This window comes from Dryas octopetala, chromosome 2 (genome assembly GCF_963921425.1).
Source record: "Dryas octopetala chromosome 2, drDryOcto1.1, whole genome shotgun sequence".
NCBI lineage: Eukaryota > Viridiplantae > Streptophyta > Magnoliopsida > Rosales > Rosaceae > Dryas > Dryas octopetala.
The window spans coordinates 32,667,668-32,694,011 of record NC_141367.1 but is presented as its reverse complement, the minus strand read 5'-3'; the positions used below and the strand labels follow the sequence as shown (position 1 = coordinate 32,694,011).

General features: G+C 37.0%; 5 protein-coding genes across 10 annotated transcripts; 4 read left to right on the top strand and 1 right to left on the bottom strand.

Annotated features, from left to right (window-relative positions):
- The first annotated feature begins 84 nt into the window (after positions 1-84).
- LOC147295886 (uncharacterized) lies at positions 85-761 on the top strand. Its single transcript, XM_086231612.1, has one exon. It carries the CDS (start codon positions 158-160, stop codon positions 629-631), a length of 474 nt encoding a protein of 157 aa, XP_086087738.1. The 5' UTR covers positions 85-157; the 3' UTR covers positions 632-761.
- Positions 762-901: 140 nt separating this feature from the next.
- Positions 902-4,539, bottom strand: LOC147295885 (Calcium-binding EF hand family protein). The gene is made up of 6 exons (XM_086231610.1): positions 3,741-4,539; positions 3,324-3,426; positions 3,159-3,224; positions 2,599-2,772; positions 2,401-2,497; positions 902-1,309 (listed from the first exon to the last, which is right to left on the bottom strand). Exons 1-6 carry the CDS (start codon positions 4,294-4,296, stop codon positions 1,187-1,189), a joined length of 1,119 nt encoding a protein of 372 aa, XP_086087736.1. The 5' UTR covers positions 4,297-4,539; the 3' UTR covers positions 902-1,186.
- A 458-nt stretch (positions 4,540-4,997) lies between these two features.
- Positions 4,998-13,902, top strand: CTEXP (kinase family with ARM repeat domain-containing protein). 2 transcript variants are annotated; one of them, XM_086233871.1, is made up of 21 exons: positions 4,998-5,264; positions 5,360-5,458; positions 5,553-5,704; positions 5,854-5,926; positions 6,006-6,128; positions 6,516-6,624; positions 7,291-7,370; positions 7,542-7,623; positions 7,906-8,045; positions 8,148-8,258; positions 8,434-8,550; positions 8,686-8,775; positions 10,006-10,059; positions 10,266-10,340; positions 10,551-10,626; positions 10,776-10,875; positions 11,512-11,581; positions 12,097-12,170; positions 12,370-12,479; positions 12,913-13,170; positions 13,257-13,902. In XM_086233871.1, exons 1-21 carry the CDS (start codon positions 5,139-5,141, stop codon positions 13,535-13,537), a joined length of 2,400 nt encoding a protein of 799 aa, XP_086089997.1. In that variant the 5' UTR covers positions 4,998-5,138; the 3' UTR covers positions 13,538-13,902. The 2 variants fall into 2 exon arrangements, with proteins under 2 accessions (XP_086089997.1, XP_086089998.1); XM_086233872.1 differs by having other exon boundaries at positions 5,154-5,264; positions 5,404-5,458.
- Positions 13,903-16,316: 2,414 nt separating this feature from the next.
- Positions 16,317-22,519, top strand: LOC147295883 (Duplicated homeodomain-like superfamily protein). Of its 5 annotated transcripts, none has more exons than XM_086230639.1 (4): positions 16,317-16,444; positions 17,966-18,126; positions 18,326-18,711; positions 21,565-22,519. In XM_086230639.1, exons 2-4 carry the CDS (start codon positions 18,124-18,126, stop codon positions 22,052-22,054), a joined length of 879 nt encoding a protein of 292 aa, XP_086086765.1. In that variant the 5' UTR covers positions 16,317-16,444; positions 17,966-18,123; the 3' UTR covers positions 22,055-22,519. The 5 variants fall into 5 exon arrangements, with proteins under 5 accessions (XP_086086765.1, XP_086086763.1, XP_086086767.1 ...); XM_086230637.1 differs by lacking the exon at positions 16,317-16,444 and adding an exon at positions 17,668-17,815; XM_086230641.1 differs by lacking the exon at positions 16,317-16,444 and adding an exon at positions 17,669-17,815 and having other exon boundaries at positions 17,966-18,188.
- A 468-nt stretch (positions 22,520-22,987) lies between these two features.
- LOC147295882 (uncharacterized) lies at positions 22,988-25,223 on the top strand. The gene is made up of 3 exons (XM_086230636.1): positions 22,988-23,955; positions 24,313-24,416; positions 24,511-25,223. Exons 1-3 carry the CDS (start codon positions 23,113-23,115, stop codon positions 25,079-25,081), a joined length of 1,518 nt encoding a protein of 505 aa, XP_086086762.1. The 5' UTR covers positions 22,988-23,112; the 3' UTR covers positions 25,082-25,223.
- The last annotated feature ends 1,121 nt before the right edge of the window (positions 25,224-26,344 follow it).

Here is a 26,344-nt window from a genome sequence, read left to right as displayed (position 1 = left end):
ATATAAAAGTAAAAAACATGTCAGTTTGTGAAATTTTTAAAATGCAAAGTCAAGGATTTTGTGGCAATAAAGGTGCGTGTGGTGTGGTAAGTGGCAATACGGGCTTTGAATTGAATTTGAGGGAGGACTGAGGAGAAGCGAAGAGAGTGTGAGAGAGATGAATAGGAAGACGAAGAAAGCAGAGAAGGATGAAGTTGAGGAGTTGCTGCAAGCAGCAGAGGACGATATGCTCCTGAAGCTGTCTCTCGACTCCCACCACTTATCCGGTGCGTCTCTCGACGCCGATATCCACCGCCGATTGCAGGCCCTCAAAGTCAAACCCAAAACTGGAGGAGGAGCTGCCACTGCCACTGCCACTAGCACTGCCTCCAAATCCAACTCTGATTCGACATCCTCCATTAAATTGGAAGTGGACGATGAACTGAAGGCCGTCCTTGGTGACGACCTCTCCACCAGATTCGCCGCTCTCAAGTCCTCACTGCCGATGGAGTCCTCCTCTTCTTCTACCATCGATGCCCTCTGCGATCACGATGAAGATGATGAAGATGATGAAGTTGAAAAGTTGTTACGGTGGGCCAAGGACGCCGCTCGTCTCGACCCTTCTCCACCCTCCGATGACGACGACCATTAACGATACACTGGGAAGGGAATGGACAGAATGGTAAATAGGCGTTTAACGTGTGTGGTTGCTTTTCCAACATTTTAGTTTACAGTTTGTGCTGTTTCATCCATAATTTTTGAGTTTTCCTGCCTTTCCCTTTTCATAAGTTCTACAACAATCCAATTGAGTTTTCAGTAATATTCTTTTTTCTCTCTCTTTTTTGCCGGAATTCTTCTTTCTTTGTTCATCAAGAAAGAAACCAGGAAACCAAATAACAACTATAAAAAATATTATAAAATTCCCAGAACTGATAATTGAACTAACCTACCAATAAATAACAATCATAATATATTTTATAGTATATTACATGTATGAAAATTGACAAGTAGATGAAAATCATCCTATAAATTACTCTTCAAATTGGGCCTCCTCATTCTGAATAAGGAAGAAGGATAAGCAACCCAGCCATGCAACATGGAGGGTATTTTTGAAGGGCACCAAACCCTGTTGAGTTGAGGTAGAAATGTAGAATCAATCTCTTTCATACTCATTAAAACAACAAGGCAGGGAGAGGCAGTAATGACATCAACGGAACTCATCATGGAAATCATAGTCTTCATCATCGTCATTGAAAATAGCGCTGTAAAATACATATGGGTTCTCAATCATCTCTGCCAGTGTTAGTCGCCCATCTTTATCCGTATCTGCCTGCATGTCATAATAAAATGAACACAATCTTTAGAATTAATCATTCATAAAAGCACAACAAGAGCTCTAACGAATTGCAATTTTCTTATGATTGTAGAATCTATGTGATAATCATCCCCAACAAAAATCATTCTTCCACAATCCACACACAGGAGATGTACGATAAATAGTACTTCATCAACCATTTCCTACTCTTAATAAAAAAAAAGAAGAAAAAAGGAAACATCAACCATTTCCTACCATTCCAAGCTTCCTTATGCGACACCCAAATTTAAAGGAACCACATTGTGGAACTTCATCTGCTAATTTCTCAATGTCTCAGCTACAATTCTGCATCTGCATTCTATCCCTAAAGGAATTTAGTGACAAAAGAAAGCTAAGACTTTGGCTGTGCATAAGCCTAGCCCATGATAGTTTAACAAACTGAGGCATTGTAAGCCAAACTCTGCCTCAAATACTTATTTCAAAAACTTATCTAACCCTCAATCACTAAAAGTGTTTCCAAACAACTGCATGGTTAATAAGCTGCTACCCATCTTATAGGTTACAAGTTAGAAATCTACTATGCAATGATGCCAAGAAGAGAAGAATTGCCCATCCAAATACCAACATAAAAGAATCAAACTGTGCACAATCTATAAACTGCCAGCAAATTCAAAGCTCTATAGATCTTCAATGTCTTTAAGATTATAAACTTCCTTTAAGCTTTGAATATAACATAGTTTGCAAGATAAATCAACAAAATTTTGACACTTGAAGATGCAAGAAAAAACAAATACAAATTAACTAAAGAAGGTCATTCAATTTTTAACACTTTCAGCTATGTGTAACTTCACAAGCCTTTATTGTTTTGAAATGACTAACTCATCTTAATAACCAAGGAAATGAAGCCCCTGCTGCACAGTAATGAGTCAACCTTACATGGAAAGTGACTAAAACTTAAATTCATGTTAATTTCCTCAATAAAAAAATGTAAGGTTACTAGATCAATGTTCATATGAATTAAGTGCGCATCTAAATGAAATAGGAAACACAAGTTGATAGATCCCTTAAAATTAAGAAAGAATATACTTTCATTTTAAAATGAATACCTGTGATATGATGTAATCTGCCTGCTGTTTCGCATAGTAATGTTCTGATGGATGTATCTTTCCAATAATAGGAAGTAATTCTACATCGGATAAATATCTATGGATAAAAACAAAGTGAAAAACAAGTAAACAATAGTGAAAAGGAAACCTTAAGTAGCTCTGAATAATAATACATAATAAAAGCAGCTTAACCAGTACCCGTCACCATCTTTGTCAAGCTGAGCAAAAATATTTCTAGCTGGGGCCTCCATTGAATCATCAAACTGATGTGAGGAATTGTGATTTTCTTCATCATAGTTTCTCACCAAATCAAAGAGGCCGTGGAAGAATTCTTTGAAGTTAATCTTTTCATCTTTGTCAGTATCCCTTTCCCTAAAGAAGCAAAGAGCAAGACAACAATTAGAAAAGCTAGGCAACCGCGTCAGAATGACATCAAGCGCAATTACAAATAAGATGATGTACGAGGGAAACTTGATGAAAAAGATATTAATCTATAGAAAAAGTCACTTAAATTGAATCAACAATCAACTGGTGCCCATGTTAGACTTGTCAGTAGATCTTTTTAATCCACAGAGAACATAAAGTTTTGAGAGTTGAAGCAAGAGGAAAATTACAATCAAGTTACTTCAAAATTTCCTTGCCATGGTCCATGGTACCTATATACAAAGTTCATGCACAACCAGATATGGCCCATATGGGTTGCATAGATACAACAAACTAGAATTTTAGAGAAGAGGAATTGATGAAATTAATATTACCTTACTTCCTCCTTGCACAACCAGTGAAGTAACTTTGGGTTTTTGCTGTCAGCTGGGTGTAGAAAGCTAGAAAATCATGAAGAAAAAAAGCATCAACAACAATTTGAAGAAGGTAATGAAGAATATTGTATGTAAAAGAAAGTTGATAAACAAGCAGAAGCTCACTCATTGAACTCAGTTATATTAAGAAGACCATCTCCATCTGCATCTGATGCATTAAAATGCTCCTCTTTCCACCAACCCATATCATAGCCAAATGAATTGTTATCTGGTAGATGGAAAAGAAATCAGGAACCAGGAGAAATCACATAAAAACAAGTTGAAGATGGCCTGATCAGGGCAAACAAAGACATAAGTTCCTTTTATCAGATACAACTTTCTTCTCATCCATTGATACTCTACGAACATAGGACATAATGACACTACCAATTCCACATACTTACCACAGATTAAAAATTCAGCATGAAAGCTAATCAAATGAAATAACATTTATTGAAGAAAAGCATGAGCAATAACCAAAAAATCGTTGCATGCAATGTACAAAGACAGGAAAGAAAAGAGGCAAAGACATGTGTTGGGTACCTGCATTCTGAACCCAACTTGGGGGCTGATACTCGGCAAAGGAAACGAAGCCGTCACGATTCTTGTCATGAAGCTCCATATCCCTTTGAGTCCTATGCATGACTTCCCTCTGGGCCTGGTTCAAGTTCCAGTGAGTCAACTCGTCCTCAGTGATGAAGCCATCCGCGGGGCCCACATCAACCTTGGGAAACAACAAGAGCAACCTGTTGGTGACGTTGAACCTGTCCTCGTCATTCAAGTAATCCTCGGCGTCCATGAAGTCCTCCCACTCGGGCTGGGACTGGGCAGCGGGGGCGGAGTCATTGGAGGCGAAGTGATCCAAGTGCTGCTGCTCCCACTTGCGGTCCTCACGACGGCGCTCGATGTCGGCGACGAGAGGGTCGAAGGGGATGGGGTCATGGTGGGAATGGTGGAGGAGAGGAGGAGAGAAGGTGAAGTTGGAGCGGAGCTTGAGGCGGCGGTGGCGGTGGTTTGCGGGTTTCTTGGGGGAGTGGGAGATGAGGAACAAGAGCAGGACTGCTAAGGCTATGTAGATGATCACTGAGGCCTTGCCCATTTACTCTAGATTTCAAGATTTGATTTGAACAATGACAATTCTTTCAACTCTGAATTGAATTCTAAACCCTCAAGAGAAGGAGAAGACTCGGGAGTGAGAGAGGGTGGACGGACTGTGGACTCACTACCAAATTCAAGGTGTCGTTGGAGAGTCGGGAAGTTGTGGTGGATCTGCTTGCCTACCAATGCGCCAATTACCAATATGACAATTCCATAAAACACCACTTCTCTTTTAATTCTTTGTCTTTCTGCTCGATGCTTTATTTATTTATTTATTAATTAATTAATGTGCTTTTCCTTTTTCTTTTTTTGCATCATATGATTCAATGTTTCCCTTTACTTCAGACTTTAGAACGGGTGACCTGAGGTTTTAAGGTATCGCAGAGGCAATTTCACAATATTATAATATTATTATTAATTTATTATTTATGCAAAAATTAATTATCCCAGCAGCAGGAATACTGGAATCCGAATAGGTAGCACCGTAGCAGTAATTAATATTATATGCCAAATCAAATTTGGCAAAGCTAATCTAATAATTAATTAATTAATCTAATAATAATGGCTAAACTATAAGTCTATAAGCATAAGGCCGGTTATTATATTGGTTCCGGATCAAGGAAGCCCAAGCCCAAGCCACGATCCAATCCATTCCGATCGGGATTTGGAAAAAAAATGAAAAATAAAAAAAGCAACGTTTAAGACAAGACAAGAGGAGGAGGAGGAGGAGGAGGAGGACTGGAAGAGGACCGGCGAATGAGAGGGAAAGAGTGTGATATCATAGCATAGCATAGGATCTAACTGATTGATACTCTTGGACCCTACACGACGCCGTTTCCAGCGATGCTCAGATTCTTGAAGGGAGTCGTGGGTGGATCTGGGACTGGACCCAAAGATCTACCCTACAACATCGGCGAAGCCTATCCCTCTGCTTGGGGCTCTTGGACTCACTTCCGGGGCACCTCCAAGGTCGGTCACGTTCTCTCTTTGTCTGTGTTTTTTCGAATTTCATTACCTGTGTGGCTGTGTATGTGGATGAGTGGATCTCAAGTGTGGGTTTTCAGGACGATGGGGCTCCGGTGTCTATATTTTCTATATCTGGGAGTAGTGCTCAGGATGGTCATTTGGCCGCTGCCCGCAATGGTGTCAAGCGTCTCCGTACTGTAAGTCTTGCTTTCACGTCTTCATTACCATTCATTCACACTTGCTTGCTTGTGTTTCACACCATCATGATTCATATGCAAATATGCAATTCAGGTCAGACATCCAAATATCTTAGCCTTTCTTCATAGTACTGAGGCTGAAATTGTGGATGCTTCTTCCACCAAGCACACTATCTATATTGTCACCGAGCCTGTTATGCCACTCTCCGAAAAGATCAAGGAACTCAGTTTACAAGGTATCCAAAGGTATAAACATCAACAATCTGCTCTCCTGCTCTCTTGCATATATAATTTCCTTGTTCAAAAACGGCATCCGATATCCTATATTATATTTTTTTGAGGACCCGATCCTGAATTTCTGGTCGCTTACATTGTGATTTTGATTTTGATGTCAGAGATGAGTATTTCGCATGGGGACTGCACCAGATAGCTAAAGCTGTCAGCTTCTTAAATAATGATTGTAAACTTGTAAGTTTTCGTAACCGATATTATAGGCATATCATTTCCAGTCATAGTTATACTGTTTCACAAGCTTTGGCTACTACAGGTTCATGCCAACGTTTGCTTGGCCAGTGTTGTTGTAACTCAAACTTTGGACTGGAAGCTGCATGCTTTTGATGTTCTATCCGAGTTTGATGGCAGCAATGAGGCTTCTGCTGGACCAATGCTGGTAAGCATGTCTTCCAATGTGATCCATCACTCTAAAGCCTGCTCCCTCTTAATTGACTCACATCCTCTGCTTAATTATATTGACATTGTCTCCATGATCAATTCTTGAAGGTTGTACTTTCACTGTGCAGTCTCAATTTTTAGAAAGGACAATGTTAAACTGGACTATTGTACATTAAGTTTTCAGATTTTACCTAGCTTGACCTAAGTGGGAGGGCTTACTTTTCTACTCTTAGTTAAAATTTTTTTTTTCTTGCAGTAATGATGGATGGATGAAATGGTGCTTGTTTCCCCTATAAGATATTTTCTTGTAGATATTTATTGTGAAAAATGCTTAGGAATAGTCGGAAGTGGGGTATGTTTTTCACTAATTCTTATTTGCCTTCAGCAATACGCCTGGCTTGTTGGAGCACAATACAAACCGATGGAGTTGGTGAAGTCCGATTGGGCTGCAATCAGAAAGTCTCCACCATGGTCCATTGATTCTTGGGGATTAGGTAAGTCTCTAGTGGTCTGGTCTGTTTGTGGATATGAGTTTTTTGTCCCATGTGATATAAGTTGTTTTGGGAAGCAAGGTTGAGTTGGGTGATCCCATGTTCTTGTGCATCTCTATTTATGGAGAAATTTTGTGCTTTTGGTGGAGAGAGAAATGCTAAAGTTTTGTGGATTTGTAATCTGTTGGCAAATGGAAATTTCTTGGGTTGCTTCATTGCAAATTTTTCAGTTGCTTAGTGGGAAGGGTGTGGATTTTCTGTGTGATGGGGTCAAATTTGGTCATCGCTATGGACTTTGGTATTTAATGGATTTAGATATATTCCTTTAGTTTTTTTTTTTAATCTTAACATGGATTGGAGGGCTGCTGTTCTTAACTCAGCTGTTAGTTTTCTAAGGTTTTATGTTGTCTGATGTAATGCTGATATTGTACAGTTAGTGTTGTTGTATTGGTTTTGGTTGTATTTTCAGTGACTGCTGGTCCACTCTTGATCTACTGCTGATTAGTTTATATTAATTAAGTTATTATGTTTCTTGTGAAAGAAAAATTCTACTGAGTCATTTATACTAATTTACTGCTTTTTTAGCTGTTGAATATGTCATATTTTGTTGCTAAAATTGTGAATTATAAGCATCCCTTAAGAATCTAAATTTTTCATTGAAATTGATAGGCTGCCTTATCTATGAGCTCTTCTCTGGTCTGAAGTTGAGCAAAACTGAGGAGTTGCGTAACACTGCTTCTATTCCAAAGGTTAGCCTTTAATTTTCAAGTCATTGATAACCTTATTCTTTCTAATTTCTCTTATACACTACAATATTAACTGAATATTTTATAAGTGTCTAAAATGTGTTAGTTTCCTCGGCCTTAATCCTTTTAAAGATTTCATTTTCATTTGCATCTCTCTATTTTCTTGTCTCACAGTCTCTACTTCCAGATTATCAGCGGCTATTGAGTTCCATGCCCTCTCGTAGGTTGAATACATCGAAGCTTATAGAAAATAGTGGTGATCTTTCTTTCTTTACCTGAGTTAATTGTTTTCATAGTTCAAGGATTTACTGGCATTTGACAGTCTATTATTTGCACCTGTTAGTTCCCTACTGGATTATCCTCTATGGTTCTGTGTGTGCATGTTTAATACATTTTTTCTGAATTTTGGGTTTTTTTAATGTTTTTTTTTTTGGGAATATAATTATGTCTAGGTACTAGGAAACAACTATATCAGTCTTTTCTTTGTTAGTTTAATTTCTTATTATTCTCCTAAGTGTTGCAAAAAATGGATTGGCAGAATATTTCCAAAACAAGTTGGTGGATACAATACATTTCATGGAAATTCTAAATTTGAAAGATAGTGTTGAGAAGGATACCTTCTTCCGCAAGCTTCCAAATTTAGCAGAGCAGCTACCTCGCCAGATTGTCCTGAAAAAGGTGTGAGTTTTCGGAACTATTTATGATTTTTTTTTTTCTACTTGATATGTATAATCAACCTTTTTAATATTAATTTGTAATCTTACCTCCTGGTTTCTACAGTTACTTCCTTTATTAGCTTCTGCCCTTGAATTTGGTTCAGCTGCTGCACCTGCTTTGACTGCATTGTTGAAAATGGGGTCCTGGCTTTCAACCGAAGAATTCAGCGTGAAGGTCATACCGTTTCAGTACTTCTGCATTGACCTTATATGTTATGAATCTTGTATTTTGTGTTAAATTCTCTTGAAGTGTGGACTTTTTTTGTCTTTTGTTTCTTATGGTTCTTTTGATCTTATTTTTTAGCGTTGTAATAACCTGACCTGGGTATAATTCTTGCTTGTACATTTAGGTGTTGCCAGCAATTGTGAAACTGTTTGCCTCCAATGACCGAGCTATTCGAGTTGGTCTTTTGCAACATATTGATCAATTTGGAGAATCATTATCGGCACAAGTTGTTGATGAGCAAGTATGAAGTCAATGATTAACTATTTCTTTTTAATCAAGAAAATTCTAGTTGCATTCTGTAGCAAATCTTGGTAGTCTTGCATCGATTCAGTACTAGTTTCTAAATTCTAAAATTACATGTGATGTTTGGAATTAGGTTTACCCCCACGTTGCTACCGGGTTCTCTGACACATCTGCTTTTCTCCGGGAACTGACTCTTAAGTCGATGCTCGTTCTAGCTCCCAAGGTTAGTGCACCCAGTTTTATGGTTGTAGGATACCTACTTTGTGGCATGCTTTGTGTGATGTGCATATATATATATATATGTATATATATTATGAAAGCCACTGCTAATGTTATTAGAATCTTGGAACATGGTAGGTAGGGTAATTAGTGTTGATGAGTTACTTCTTGTTCATCTGGTCAATTGTTTTATGTTATTTATTTATTTTAATTTACTCCATAAGATTTTAAAGAGTATGCCATGTCCACCTTTTCTGGAATCCTATTTCAATTGGATATCTATATGTCCCTGATGGTGTGGCATTTTGGACTTTGATATTTAGCCACAGACCTTTCCTCACATAAAATATATGCTTGCACTATTCCTTGTCTAAGTTCATTTGCTTGTGAGTGGTTGGACTTAGAAGGCTCAGCCTTGACATAGTTTTTGGAATATTTGGTGTTAAAAATGTCTGAAGACTTTTAAGCTGGTTTCTTTGGAAGAGATTTTTTCAGAGATTCAAGTGGGGGTCACCAAACTCAGTTGTTGGCTTTATATAATAGTATAGATGTCAAATTGATTGCTACACAAGGGCTTCAGACATGGGACACCTTAAATATATCCCTTTGATGTGGAACTGTGGAGGTTGTGACCTCTCATGTGAGTTGGAAGGGGTTAATATCATTTGTTTTGTTTAGGCTTGGGAGAATAGATAGAACAAGGACATGAACATACTTCATGAATTCTAGAGTTGGGGTCACCAAGCTTGGTTGGCTTTAAATATGTCATTTATTGGCTACACAGTGGGTTCAAGCATGGGACACCTTGACCATAGCCATTAGATGTGGAAGTGTGTAATCATGCATAGTTGAAAGGGGCTAAAGCATTTGGTTTTTTTAGGATTTAAAAGGAAGGAGGGAGAATATATAGAACAAGAACATACTTCATGAGATCTAGAGTTGGAGTTGTGCAACAGCTTTCAACAATGCTTTTATTTAAACCGCGAACTATGCCTAAAGGCAAGCTCAATCCATCATAGGCTTTTGATGAATTGCTGTGTTTTACATTGTACTGCGTTTTTTTGTTGTGACAGTTCAGTCTGCTTATCCATTTAATGTTTTCATCTCAAATCTTCTTCTTGTTGGATAATTTTATACCTGTTTTTGTTTGAGTGTAAGAGGTCATTCTATCACTCTAAAGTGTCAAATTATGTGATTGTCCTTTTTCTAATAGGTTTGTCTCTCTACTTTGTAGCTTTCTCAACGTACCATTTCAGGGTCGTTGTTGAAGTATCTTTCAAAATTACAGGTATGACTTTAACTTCTGAATTAACACCCCTGACTTAGCATTCAATATAATGTTTGTAATGTAGATTATCACATCATGTTTCTTCATGTTTTCATTTATTATTATTTTTTTTTTTTTTGGTGAGCACGGTGCTTGGAAACTAGAATATAGCCATTGTTTGCCTCTTATTTTTCTTCTTTTATCTGTTTAATTTCTTTGTCTTGCAGGTTGATGAAGAACCAGCAATTAGAACAAACACCACTATATTACTAGGGAACATTGCAAGCCATCTGAATGAAGGGGTTAGTATCATCAAGTTGCCACATCTACTGTTTCATATGCATCTTTGAATCACTCAAACTGCTTATTGGATATGCAAACTTTCTAATTTTGTTGATCTTCTCTTAAGTAATACATGGGTCTATTGATCATTTGGTGGTAATTTGTCAACAGATTTTGATAAGATTTTTACTTTTTTAAGATGTCAACTGATGGTTCATATCTAAATGCAGACAAGGAAAAGAGTTCTGATTAATGCATTTACTGTCCGTGCATTACGTGATAATTTCTCACCTGCCCGAGGAGCAGGTATCCGAATTTCTATTTATCCATGTCTATTTTTTTACCTGGTTCTTTTTTGAATAATAGTTTGGCTTTGGAATTATGTGTTTTAAGTTTTTCCTTTTCTTCAGTTTTTGACATGGGTCAACTCTTCAAATCTATTTGTATTCTGGCAGGTATTATGGCTTTATGTGCCACCAGTTCTTATTATGACATCGCTGAGATTGCAACTCGAATTCTCCCAAATATTGTTGTTCTTACCATTGATCCTGACAAGTAAGTATGCTAGAGATACAAACTATTATACATTTTAGATACAAACTATTGTACATTGTCATCACCTTATATTTCAATAGAGTGATACTAGAGATACAAACTATTATCCCAACATTTTAGGTCCTAACTGATGTGGCAGTATTTCATTTGTTCATATCTGAGCCCATTCTATACCTCATTTATTTATAACAAGAAACTGTCATGTCATGTGTCACATTAGGATAATAGTTGGTAACCTTAGCATTACTGATCTCTATATATGTGTAACGAAGGATGCTGAACATTCAAGTGGTTTCTTTGTTGGGAATAAAGTGTATGGGAATCATCAATAAGGCTGTAAGGGGGAAAATAAAATTTGAGATTATCTTTGGTGTATAACATGCTTTCTATATGTGCATAATGAAGGATGTTTACTTCAAGTGGTTTCTTTGTTGGAAAGAAAGTGTATGGGAAAATCGTCACTAAGGCTGTAAGGGGGAAAAGAAATTTTGAGATCATGTTTGGTGTATCTGTCATACATTATTAATGGGAATCCTTGTAGCAGACATTATCGTGTGAATGTTACTTCATTTTTAACGTTTTGCTTCTTTCTGCATTGGTGGCGTACCTTTTTTTTCTTTTTTTTCTTTGGAACAGTGATGTACGATCAAAGGCATTTCAAGCTGTTGATCAGTTTCTGCAAATAGTGAAGCAATCCTATGAGAAGGTGTGTTAGAATTCTTGATGTGTTTGGTTCAAAAGCATTTTCTGTTTTTCGTATCTGCATGTAGGGTATATTAGAAGCAATTTTTTCTGGGGTGTGTCGAAGTATAAAGGCTTTTTATTTTTGAGAGGAAGGAAAAGTGGGGGGGGGGGGAAGAGAGAGAGAGAGAAAAGAAGAAGCACTTGTGGGAATACCTGGTGTATATGAATTTCTCAGTCATCTCATGAATCAGTTCCCATGTTTCTGTTCACATGTCATCTATGAAGCAACACGTGTTGTGTGAAGTTGACCTTGCTACACTCTTTTTGTGGTGGTCCATCATAGTTGCATCACATAGTACACTATTCTTTTGTGCAGTTGCCATTGTGCTTGTTTGTATCTGTGAATAAAAATTCTTTGCAAAAGACAAATATAGTATGTATACATAGCAGAATAAGGTTCAGAGGAAATTTTAGATCTCTGTCCTGAATAATGTGTGTAAATTTCGTTTATTTATTTATTTTTGTGGTCCTTTGTAGACAAATTCAGGAGATACAGCTGGGGCTGCAGGTATCGGAATATCATCAATACCAGGAAATGCTAGTTTACTAGGGTGAGTTGATTAGGACTTTTGAGCATATTGGAATTAGAATATCTAAATTAGTAATTTTTCTTCTGTCAACTTCATTTCTGCCACTTTGATGGGATGCAATTGAGTAGTGCCTCGATGTAGCTATATCTATATATTGTTGCATGATTTTATTGTCATTTGTCAACTTCTACATTAAAACTCTAATATTCTGATCATGCAGATGGGCAATGAGCTCCTTGACGCTCAAGGGTAAACCTTCTGAACAAGCTCCACTTGCTCATGTGAATACCAGCCCGTCTCTTACTAAGACAACTTCTAATGCAAGCTCAGGTACACGTCTTCATAACTAGGTTTCTATAAATGTGCTTAGCTTATTAGAAATTCTGTGGACTGTTTTTTTTTGTTTTCTTTTTGCATATTCCAGCCCCTTCGACATTTGGTATATCACAGACATACCTTGACTGACGATATCAATCTTATTGTAGTTTTATAGTTTGTGTTTTTTTTTTCAGTGCTATTATAAATTTAATGTTTTAAGAGTTTATTTTGAAAAGCATACATCTTCCCCTAATTAGTTTGGGTGGGGGGCTCTCCACATCTATTTTGTTCCTTCCCCGAGTACAGGAGAGATGTGGAACTATTTCTTTGTATAAAAAGATGACTGGGCTATGACACATTCCATATTTCCACTTCTACCCTACATTTAGTTGATTGGTTTCTTCCACATTCAGTCTCTTATATTGTTATTCTCTTTCAATCCCAGTAATGGATACTCCAACCACAGCACCTGCCCATGTAAGTTCGACAACAGATTTCGCTGATCAACATGTACCCGAGTCCCCTACATCTAATGATGGCTGGGGAGAACTTGAAAATGGAATTCATGAAGAGCATGAAAGTGACAAGGATGGGTGGGATGATATTGAACCCCTTGAAGAGCCTAAACCATCTCCAGCTCTTGCAAGCATTCAAGCAGCTCAAAAGCGGCCAGTCTTGCAACCTGCTACGCAGCCAAAACAAGGTATTATTTTTTATGTTAATCAATTGGAAATTTTAGTTATACATTTGTCATGTTAATTAATTGGAAAATTTTGTCATATTTTATAGCAACGAGTTTGCGACCAAAAAACACAACCAAGGCCATCAAAGATGAAGATGATGATTTATGGGGCTCCATTGCTGCTCCAGCACCAAAAACAACATCAAAACCTTTGAATTTGAAAACAAGTGCAGCAGTTGACGATGATGATCCCTGGGCTGCCATTGCTGCTCCCCAACCTACTACCAAGGCAAAGCCCTTAGCAGCTGGAAAAGGCCGAGGAGCTAAACCTGCTGCCCCAAAATTGGGCGCACAGAGGATAAACCGGACATCTTCGTCTGGAGTGTAAATTATACAGAAGAACAAGAGAAGATTATGAAGATTTATTTGTGTAAATGTTTTCCTTTTGGTGGTTGGCGTCCATGTTATCACTATGGCATTTCGTGCCAACAGGAATTGCATTTGCACTTTCTCCAACTTATTAATTGATTTGTAATGATATTCTTTTGTTTGTTTCGGTTTTGCACAAAAGAAGCCGCCATCTGTTATGTAACTTCAATTCGTCTGGTGTAATGTTAGGTATATTGTAATAATGTGATAAACTAGATGTAATGTTAGGTGTAATGCAGCAGCAAACTGGCTCTCAATTTTTGGGCCTGTAAATTTGGGATGTAATTTGTCATCTTGTAGTTAAACCATTAGAAGTTTTCTGCCTGCTAAATTGTTTTAATCTTGAGTGAGAAACTATAAGTCACTCTCTCTCTCTCTCTCTCTTCGTATTTTATATCTATATATTTCTAATTTCTATTCTAACCTTTAACTAAACAAAGTCTGTAATTCTAGCGGTATTAGATCATATCTAACCATTTTTCTATATTTTCTTCTAATATGAGAGTAAGTTCGCAGAAAAAGTTAAATTTGGAAAAGGGCTTTCCAATACTAAGCTGAAATTTGGAAGAGATTTAAAGTAGGGTTGGAGATGCTTGTGAGTTGAAGAAATCGTAGAACTTTATGGGCCTTTCCCGTTTCATTAAATAGGCTAGCTGGCATGGCCTAATAGACCCGATCCAGTTGCTCATCTATGGGCCAAAATTATTTGGCTTATGGAATCGGACTGGGTTTGAATCAATTCCCAAAATCTTGACGGTTTCCATATCATATTCATTCATATATGAGTAACCCAAGCAGATATTGGTCGTGTGTTGGCCATGATGCAAACAATGACAGCATATTAACATGTCACGTCGCCGTTTTTGTTATTATTGTTGTTGTTGTGAGGAAGTCGCATACAAAATCCTAAAATAACATCTTGTCTTGTGTAGCGTGTTCAAACTACATACGTGATGCATGCAATGCCCTAAAAGAAAAATTTACATACATGTGAATTCACATCAATAGGTGCTTTTTTGGCTGTGAACAAAAAGTTCATGACATGCCACATCAGTTTTTTTTTTATTCTTTTGGATTTATAGATAATAGATTCCAGTACTTGGTTAATAACTAATATAGTTGAAGGGCATTTTATGAACTAAGAAATTATCTTAGCAAAAAAAGAACTAAAAATTTTCATATTTTTTTCAAATGCTAAGTTAGCAATTTAGAAGCTGAGTCGGACTCAAAGTCAAAGAACACCGGCAACTGAAAACAGCACCCAATTTTGATTAAAAGAAAAGGTCAAATTTTCTTTTGATCCTTGTAGACTTGTAGTTTAGACAAAGTGTTATTTTTGCCTCTATAGTTTTAATTATTTTTATTTTTATTTTGTATTTTACAAACTGTTACAATTTAAGGACACCTAAGCATCTTTGTTAATTAAATCATCCAATTTGTTAGGTTTTTGGTTTTATAGACTTGTAATTATGATTATGTACCTTACAAATCATAAGCAATTCAAGAATGATTTAACGATTAATTGATAAAAATGCTAACATGTTCTTTAATTGCTACGGTTGTAAAATACACCAAAATCAGAACAATTAAAACTATAAATATAAAAATAAAATTGTACCAAAATTATAGGGACAAAAAGTAAAATCTATGCTAAAAAAACAAGTACCGGTTAAAAATGGATTTAGAAAATGTACAACCATTTTTTAGAAAAATATTTGAAAGAAGATGATTTATACAAAAGTTGAAAACTTGAAACCAGTGGTGTCTAAAACTGACCACAAAAGCAAGCATTCAAAGGTGTCTTTTGCTTAAGTGGCCAAAAAAAAAAAAGGTGTCTTTTGCTTTTAGCCGCAATAATCACCAAAAAAAAGGTGTCTTTTGCTTTTAGCCGCAATAATCAATTGCAAATTGAGAGAAACGGGCCACATTCAGTCCTGAACTGTGAAGCGAAATCATGTACATGTGCTTGCTCAGCAAATTGCAATAGCTCGTGAACTTTCAAGTTTGTAACATGTGCCAAATCGTTATCGGTTCACTTTCAGGAATTGCAACTTGCACATTCAGTATAGAGATTATTATGATATTGCAGCACCCAAAATTACTAAGAGCTCTCTTTATATAGGATACATTTCCCTATAAAATAAAAAAGGTATGTGATTGCCAGTATATACAAAAAGAAAAACTTGGATGATTTTTTGCCATCAAGGAAACTTACATGATTGCTGATGAAATCTACAAGTAAAAGGCAGGAATTTAGTAACTTCCAAAAAGAAAAATCCGGATAAAATTTTTTAATGATATGATAAGGTGTATAATATAATAGTGTAGGGCCCAGTGTCCAATTAGTAAAGAGCCATATGTCTCCAATCTTTATATAGATTGCTAATTTCTCTTAAAAAAAAGAAGGATGTGATTGTAAATAATATATGAGGTAACTTTTTTTTTTAATTACATCAGAAAATTGAACTCTAAACATATCTTAATTCATGAATAAAAAAAATATATCTTAATTCTAATTCATTATCCTAATCCTAGTCACTAAGTCACTATTGGGAATTTATCCCAAAACAAGAAACTCAGATGCGCAACATGAATTTTTTTTACTAGAGGACAGGAAATTTGGTAACTTACTTTTTGTAACACCGTAACATAAAAAAATTCCAATTAGGATAAAGAATTTTAATGATAATATAATAACAGTGTAGGACCCAAAATTAGTAGGAGGTGTGTCTCCGATTTGTATATTGACAGCCTCTTTGACTCTTTTTTGTGCAACAGTCTCACAACTGAAAGTCTCAGAAAACAAGGCCAGCAAAAGATTCAAATGTTGCATCGTTTCCTCTGTGCAACAGAAAAAAAGAGAAAGGTGATGGTTTCAACTTTCAATTCAGATACACCCATGTTAGTCTTTTTTCAATTGTTATGTTTGTTTTGCTCTGCAACTGCACATAGTTATCTTATATCCCGACATATAATACTGGTTTTGTTTGTTTGGATACAAAGAATAGAAAAGAAAGAAAACCCAATTTCTCTCTCTCCGTCTCGATGGTTTTATCTGTCAGATATTAATAGGTAGGATTGTAGATTCCAGTGTATAGCAAGTTGGGAACTTGGGATCATATTGGATGAGCCTTTTTCAATCCCAGCTGTCCTTGTATGTGCAAGTGGTTGTTGGGGATGGGACCGACTGACCCATCCAGCCCTGCACCTCCTTTGTGGATATTTCAGGATGACCCATCAACATCATCCATAATTTCTTTGAGTGCCCTTGTAATTCTCATGCTCTTTTGGGACATTTCCTCACCAGACTTGGTTTTCTTTTGGGTTTATCTAAATTCTGAATGCTCCCAATTTGTTTTTATTAGGCTTCTAATTCCGTCTTCTGAGTTCTGACCCAAAAACAAAAGGCTTCTAATTCTGTTTTATTGTGTGTATTTTGTAAAATTGCTGTAAAATATGCAATAAGAGTAAATACTAAATACTGAACTGTCAATTTTTACTTTTGGTAAAATACTCTTATTGCACAAAAGAGAGAGGAGGTTAAGCAAGGTCTTGCACACTCAAGGTTGGCTTTTTACTTTCTTGTTAATACAATCTTGCACTGGTTCTGGAAGTAAATCTTTGCTTGTTGGCTAAACTGTCAGAATTTGATAGTGTTTTAGGCAATTTCTCTCTCTGGTTACTGGGTTTTACCATTCTACGTGGGTTTTGTTCACTGAGCATAAAGGTGGGAACTTTTTGATGGGTTCTCCAAATATAGTGTAGGCTTCGATTTGGGGCATCTATTCTCTTGCGTACTCATGTACCCTATGGTTGATTTTTTTTTTTTTTTTTTTCCTCTTTTGATAAGAAAAAAAAAAAGTTGGAGAGCCAAAAGGTCATGGGTCTTATGGTTGAAAGTTAAATTGTTTTTACTTTGCCTCGGCTGGGCAATGGGATGTAGTTTATGGTGGTTTTACTGTCTGCTTAAATAGAAGCAGAAAGTAAAGGATAAGGAGGCTGCAGTAGAAACTGTAAAATTGAGTTTCAAAACAGTGGGTTGGAGTAGAAGGATAACTCTTTGTGGGCCGGTGCTGTCAACTGTTCATATCAGTGGGCTTGCTGATAACTGGGATTTTGTTTTGTTAGAATTGAAAATGGCAGTATGATTGCTATTCTTGTCCATTAAAGACTTCTGGGTTTTTCTTCTTTGTTTGATTACTCCATAGTCTCCATGGTCTCTTTCATGTATCACAATGTAAAACCCTTGTTACCATTCTACCGAATTTACAATTGCAATGAATTCTTTTTCATTTCTTAAACTGTCATTTATTGCATCTTTGATATTATGGTTTGCAGATATTTCTCATGGTCTAACTAAACTCTGTGCCTTTTCGTTCATCAATAGGTCAGCAATACAGAAGAGTCCAATTCTTAAATTGTGGGGCAAATCACCATTGAAATCTTCTCATACTTCACTGAGTGTGATTTTTTATTGGACGTGGTATCTGGTTTAGCTTCGTGGGCGTTTTGTGGGTCTGTTTGTTTTTGCTCTTGCTTACCTCTATGGTATGACTCGTCTGACACTCTGCTTCCCATAATTTAGCCCACCCTCAAAGAAGTTGTTACTGGTACCCACTATTGACTTATTGAGATAATTTAGATCCAATAAAAAATTGATACTTTTTAGAATGGTGTAGCGTAAATTGCAAAGCAGTTTGCTATATTCATTTTTCTCTTCTTCCTGTGGGTAATATTTTGGATATAGATGACTATGGATGAAGCGGGTAGTAGCTCCTTGTGGAGTCGAGAGCAGGACAAGGCATTTGAGATTGCCCTGGCAACTTATCCCGAGGGTTCTTCAGATCGGTGGGAGAAAATTGCAGCTGATGTACCAGGGAAAACCCTAGAGGAGATACAACATCATTATGAACTCTTAGTTGATGATATAAGCCAGATCGAAGCTGGTTGTGTGCCACTCCCTTGCTACAATTCTTATTCAGAGGGTTCCACAAGCCATGCCAGTGATGAGGGAACCAGTAAGAAGGGTGAACGTACTGGACACTACAGCGGTGAACCTAATCATGGAAGTAAGGCTTCAAGGACAGATCAGGAACGCCGTAAGGGGATTGCTTGGACAGAAGATGAACACAGGTGAATATATTATTTTCTTTCCCTAATCATAGATGGCATTTTTGGAAGTATCTAAATCAAGCTAAAGATTGGTTGCTCTTTCCAATCTGTGTCTTTTGCTTTTATAGCTAATAGTAGAAATGCCTTTGAGATCACTTCTTACATTTTAAACAGGAGTTTTGTCCCTGTGCTGCTTTATGATCTTAAGTTTGCTTGTCCATTAATAATTTTTCTGAAGTTGCACTTTTATGGTGATGATAGTTGGTTAAACTGTATCAAGCTCTATATTTTGCACAACTTCCATAACCAAAGTATTTCTACTATAACCATGGTATGTTTCAATAATTCAGTATTGAAGGATAATAGCATAGGTTATCAAGCTCATAGGTTATACTGTTGCGCTATATTCTTGAATGATAATGGCATAAGTGAACAAACCATGGAATTTTCATTTTTAAACACATGTCTAGCATGGTAGTTGACTGTTCTCATTCTACTCTTTTTATTTTGATGTATGGTTTGGTTTTAAGAGAGTTTTGGTGTTATTTTCTATGTCAGTAGCTATTGATGTTTTATGGATATATTTATCTCCAGGATTACCACTATATACTAGTTTTTAAATCTAGAAACATGAAAACTTACATGAGAAAGAAAAAAATTGTAAATAATATCAACATGGTAATATGAACTATCTCAAACACGACTTGGTATAGTGCAACCTCTAGAATTGGTTGTCTGAAATTAGAGCCTTTTAGTTTATTTTATATCTGGGTTTCTTTGGGATTTGGTGTTCTCGGATGGACTGCCTGTATCCTAATATAATGATTTTGGTATATGCCTTGCCTCAGCTATTGCACTACTGCATTGGGCTGAATATTAGGAAACTGGCGGTTCACAATTTGGCACTGGGATGAAGTGACAGGGAACTGCAACTCTTGCTTGACTCAAATTGTGATTGGCTGGTAATTTTTTAGCAGGAATATGTGATCTGTAGAATTAGATCTAAATAGTAAGTAATGATTATCGTAAAGAAAAATGTTTTATTTATGGACTTATAGAACACTTGGTCCAATTTATGGACTTATAGAACTAGGTGTCAAATGTAGTTATCATTTGCCTCACTCTGGCTGGCTTTAGGATGGGAGATTGTATTTTTCTACTCCTTTCCTCAGAATTGGATGTATTTCCACAGTAGAAAATCACCATAAGATGATGAGGGCATGATATATTGGCTTTAGATCCTTTTTCTGGTCGAGTGTTTTTATTATCCTCTTCCCTAACAGTTCTATTTCCAAATACATACTTGAAGCATATGAGAAAAGACGAGATAAAAAAGAAGCATATGAAAAAAGTGAAAGGGATCTTTTGTTTTCTTTGTGTTTTTAGATTAGGCCGTGTTGCTCATACAAAAAGTGCACAATATACTTTCGGTAGTGCTAGGGGAAAGGTTAGGGTAGAGTTGCTGGAAGTTGATTAATTTTATAATGGCAATTTTCTCTTAGAATGTGGTCCAAGCACTCTGTCACGCTTTGGTGCCAATCCCCCATTTTACTTATCTATGAACATACCATTTCAATAGGAAAGAGTTCACAAAGGATAAATTAGACTCACACAGGATACAGATATTATGAGACTATTGTTACTTAAAGTGGTGATGATCATGGGCCCAGGGATCTGTATGATTAATGAAATGGCTCTATCCTACCGCCAGGAAACAACTAGTAAGGTCCAATCAACTATCCCATATTCCCATGGCGAAAATGTGTTTCTAAGGATTGTTCTTTTAGAATAGGAATCAGGTTCTATGGTGAAAATTTTCTTGGGAATTTCCAGTTATACTACTGTGTAACTAATGCCAACTGAAAGGTATGAAATAGTGAGTTTGATGATCTGTGTAATAATACTTATAGAGGTGGCACTTTAGTTGAGAAGGATGGCGAGGATTGTGGGAACTCCAAAATCATATAAAGTTATTTCTTATATATATAATAAAAATCAGCTGATCATGTTTTCAGACTTATCCCCTGGTCCCTGAGCCGTATATGGTATGATTCAATTCTTGTTATCAGGTCTCAGCCATATACTCTCTCTCTCTCTCTCTCTCTCTCTCTCTCTCTCTCCCTCCCTCCTTCTCAATGAACTCTCAAACTGTGTGCTTGACTTATACATTTCATCAAATTTAATTTCTGTTTATTACTAATGTTTGTAAAATCATTTTTGTCACTTTTTTAAGGAGGCATTCTGGTAGGGTTCATCTTTTGTTGTCACCTGGGTTCTCTTAATAGGTTAAATATTGAGGAAGTCACCAAAGAAACGATCTCAAGCTTGAATTAGAAAAGCTTGAGATCCTATATGGAGGCTCACAAGAGGAATCACCTGGGTGCGTCCATCTAACATATACGATCTCAAGCTTTTCCAATTCCCAAGATTAAATTGTTCCAATGGTGTTCCATTTCTCTGGTTTATCTTAGGTAGTGTGGTTATTTCCAACAGGTTTCTCTTATCACATCCTAGATACTGCCATCTTAGACCAACCTTCCAATGTCTTCTGACTCTTTTCTTCTGAGGGATTTATAAAAATAATGAACATTGCAGGTGCAGCCAAGTACCAATTTTGCTTTATCACTTTGATAAAGCCACATTAAGCGTCACAATTTTATTGCAGCTATGCCTTAATAGTTGATATTATTTCATGTACTTGGGAGCCAGAAATTAAATGTTGATATTGGTTATTAACCTTTGCATTAAAGTTTCGAAACAAGGGGATACTGGACTTCCAAGATATCAATATTGACCTTTTATAAGGTTTTTTTTTTTGGGTAGTGATATCTGTTGTGCTTGAGAATGATTTCTAAATTTTTTGTTTCTTGACAGGAAATTTCTTCTTGGTTTGGAAAAATATGGAAAAGGCGACTGGCGAAGTATATCGCGGAATTATGTGGTAACGAGAACACCTACACAAGTGGCAAGCCATGCACAGAAGTACTTCATACGTTTGAATTCCATGAACAAGGATAGAAGACGATCAAGTATTCATGATATCACCAGTGTCAACAATGGAGAGATTCCAGCAGCCCAAGGGCCAATCACGGGTCAAGCAAATGGTTCTGCAGTAGGTTCCTCTGGAAAATCAACCAAGCAATCTCCTGCTGGCCCCCCAGGGGTTGGCATGTATGGTGCACCATCTATAGGACAACCCATTGGAGGACCCCTTGTCTCAGCTGTTGGCACACCAGTGAATCTCGCTGCCCCTTCACACATGGCATATGGTGTGAGAGCCCCTGTACCTGGATCAGTTGTTCCTGGTGCACCAATGAACATGGCCCCCATGACATATCCAATGCCTCACACAGCTCATAGGTAATGTGCTATTTATTTATTTAGCTTCAAAATGTACAAAGAACAGAGACCTTGTAGCTTGTGCTCCTGTTTGGTTATTAGGAGGATCATTTTGCTCTGTGCCTGAATGTTTTACCTTTTGGCAAAGCACAAGTTGTTTAATGCTTCATTGTATTTGTCTATTCTTGTACGAAATAAGCCCTATGGGGGAGTCAGACAAAAAATAGAAGCCATATGGGGAAGAATTACAATGAATCTGTATAGGAAAATTGCGAAAGAGATGACGATATTTATTGGTAGATAGAAATCTATTACCCGTTGCCTTATAAACATTTGATGGAAATGGTTAGCAATAAAGAAAGGTACCGAAGTGCCAAAGAGCAGTTATGCTATAAAGGACCCTCCACGGTTTATATCATATTTTGGTAGCATTGAAGGCAGAGTTTGCTATAAATTTATTTAAATTAATGTTTTTGGACTTCTTTCTTTACTTCTCCAGTTCTCCCATTGCGAATGATGATTTGGCTTGCCAGATGGCTAAATAAATTAAGGAATTAGTGATTGCCCAAACCATCGGAAAATATGTTATAATGTATATTTTCTAATTTTTTTTCTTATAAAAGGAAAGAAAGGGTTTTGGCCTTTGGGCATCAATATGCAATATATTATTATGAATTTATGATGGTTGGGACTTGGCAACATTTTCTTTGATGATCTCATATGTTGACATGGCAATAGTCCAATGTATTCATGCTATGCTATCAGATAAAATAAAATTGTTAAGACTTAAGCGTCAAAGGTGGAAAATTTCATATAGTGTTTTGGTACTTTTTGGGGATAAATGCTGCTTAGGAACAAATTTGTAATTATCTATAAGAATTAAGAAGGAATACATTAATGGCATGACATTGGTTTACCGTTTACCGAGAGCAAAGTTTTATGCATTTACCTAAATTGTAATTGTAGAGAAGAAAACAATCTGAGGTTCTGAGCTGCTAAGCTGCATTCGAGTAACACCATAACTCAAAGATGCCTCGCAACCATTTACAAAAGCAATGAATAAGGCCGAGGCAGATTGAGGCAATGTCTGCAACAGCAACAGCAGCAACACCACACCCCTCCCTCCCTCACCAATTCTCAAACTTAAAACCAAGGCGGCACTCTTACTCCATCGCCAAAACTTCCATAAACCCTAGTTCCGCAAATGCCCCGAATCCCCTCTGGACTGTCTCTGAGATTGCTGACGCTGTCAACGGCAAAATTGTGAAATGGGGTCCTCCTGCAACCATTTCTACAGACACCAGAACTCTTCAACCCCACCAATGGTTCTTCGCCATTGCCGGCCAAAACTTCGATGCCCACGACTTCATATCCCCGGAATTATCCGATAAAGGCTGTATCGGAGTTATCGGGAACCGGGTTTGCGAGAATTGGTATAAGGGCTTCGTTGAAATCCGTGGTGATACTGTGCTTTCATTGACCAAGATGGCTAGTTATGCAAGGAATAGGTTCCATGGTCCAGTGGTAGGAGTGACTGGCAGTGTGGGGAAGACTAGTACAAAATCTATGATAGCTTTGGCTCTTCAAAGTTTTTCCAAACCGGTTTATCAAAGTTGTGGGAATTGGAATAATCGAATTGGGGTTGCATTGTCGTTAATTGGGATTCCTAGGGATGCTGGGATTGTGGTTTTGGAGATGGGAATGAGTGGGAAAGGAGAGATATTGGAGCTTGTGAGGATGGCTCGGCCGACTATAAGGGTCATTTTAAATGTGGGTGCTTCACATTCTCAGAATTTCTCAACTTTAGAGGAAATTGCCATGGCCAAAGGGGAGATTCTGGCGGAATTAGAACCAGGGGATGCTTGTGTCTTGAATGCTGATGATCCGCTAGTTATGAGCCTCCCTGTACCCTTTGGGGTTAAAAAGGTGAGCTAGGCTTTTCTTTCTCTTTTTTAAATTATTTTTGGATGCATTTATTAAAATTGATTTGATTTCTCATGATGTCAAATTTATGTTTGATGGCACTGTTTCTTTTCTTCTTTATAATATAAAAATAGAACTTGACTAATTTGGAAAGCAATGAAATGAATATCAGAGCAATGAGATGGTTTAATCCCAGTGGATTCACTTTTCATCTTCACTTAAGTTGCAGTATTTTCTTTTCCTTCAAGTTTTCTTATTCAAATTATAATGGAAATTTCTGATCATCTTGTTTTGCATTGAATATGCAAACATTAGTGCCAGAGTATTCATAAGCAGTATGTTGTTTCTTGGCATAAACAGGTGCTCTTTGGTCGGAGAGTGGGGTGTGATGTTCGGTTAGTTGTGTCCGAAAGCACAGACGGAGGTCTTGGAGTTAGAGTTGTCTTAGAGAATCGTAAAGAGATGTAAGCCCATCATAAGCATTTCTCTTCTGAATTAGAAAATATTGTGAATTCTCAGATATGGGTAAACTGTAAAGTGCTCTGGTTTCCTTTCCAGGGTAGAACTTGTGATACCTAGTCCAGGTCTGCATTTGGCTCTCAATGCATGTGCAGCAGCAGCAGTTGCGACTCTTGTTGGAGTTTCTCTTTCTCAAATTGGAATTTGCCTGTCAGCATTTTCTTCTGTTCACATGAGGTCGGAGCTTGAAGTTGCTAGAAGTGGAATCAAAATAATCAATGATGCTTACAATGCCAATCCTGTTAGCACCAAAGCCGCCATTGACTTACTAGAGAGTATTGATTGCACGGGCAAAAGAATTGCCATACTTGGAGACATGTTAGAACTAGGTCCAATTGAGTTGGAGTCTCACAAGATGATTCTAAAGCATTGTTGTAATGCTGATGTTGATTTAGTTGGCCTTGTTGGGAAGAGGTTTGTTACAGCAGCTAAGGATATGAATTTGCTGGAAGAGATAAATATTGTCTATGCTCTTGACCCAGCAACTATTTCAGAGGAGATAGTGAACAGGGTTAGTTATAATGATGTTATTTTGGTTAAGGGTAGTCGAGCAATGCAAATGGAGAAGGTTGTAAATGCAATTAAAGCAATGGAAATACACATCTGTTAATGAATTCTCAGAGAAATGTGATATTTCATTTTGAGCCTCCCTGTTCTGAATATCACATATTTCTGTTATTTTTTCTTTTTCTGATAAGACTGATGGCTTTCAATTTGATGTGCTTGATCATCAAAGCGATTGTTAATTTGTTATAAGCTCAAAACGTCATAAAGAAATCTTGCAGAAAAGTTGAAATATGATGTACTAAGCTACCTCCTTGTGTGATTCTGCGATTCCTTAACAGTTAACGCTTTCAACATGTGGGGATATGCCGATATGGAATGGGGGGTGATCAGAATCAGTAGTGAAGTGTCTTTGACATGTCAACCCCTTTTTCCCAAACACAAAAGTTTGAGTGCCCAATCGTCAGACCAGTGACCAGTGACCACCCTTTGGTTAGACCCTTTAGGTGGATTTAGTAAAAGGTGGAGTCGAAGATATCTATACTTTTTTTTTTTCCTGTGAACCAATCACTTGCAGCTTTTTTTGTTTTTTTTTTTTAAGAGAATCACTTGCAGCTTAGATTCAAAGATAAAAAGGTCTCTTTCCATAAATAAAAAGAAAAGAATGCCAAGTTGGAGATGATTCTAGTCCAGATAAGCATACGCGCACTTGCCCTGTCATGTTGTCGCACTCTGACTAGGCTTTCTCTTTTGACCAATTAACACGCTTCACCTTTTCTAAATCAAATATTCAAATTCTCAAAACACTACAACAAACAAGAAGTTTTCAGGTTCAGGGTTTCTAGAGGAATTTGGAAACTTAATTAATGCCAAGATTCAACATTGCATGCATGATCATATAATAATGTTTGTGACGTTACATTCCTTTGGAGGCTGAATTCATGGACATATTAAAGCCAATCAAACTTGAGGTGATCCTTAAGATTGTAGACTTGTAGTGCGTTTGAAATTTTAAGTGAAACAACCGTATTAATATCCAATTTTTAGGGGAAGGAAAGAGCACACACAGAGACAATTGGGTTTGGTAGTTAATTTGATGCAATCTCAAATAGGTGATGAAGTCTCCAACATCTGGGGAGGCAATTTTTATTGTTAGGCATTCCCTTGCATGGTCGAGTACTTTATAGCTTTGCTATATTTTCCAAGGCATTGCGAATCAGCCCAAGGATCAAATAAAATAAAAAAGCAAAGTGTCCTGATTAGTTGGGAAAGCTTTTCAAGCATCATGCATTGCGTGTTTTGTGATCATATACATATATGTATTCTCAAGTGTAGGAGAGGGTGTGTCATTGAAACCTTTTGAGGTGGC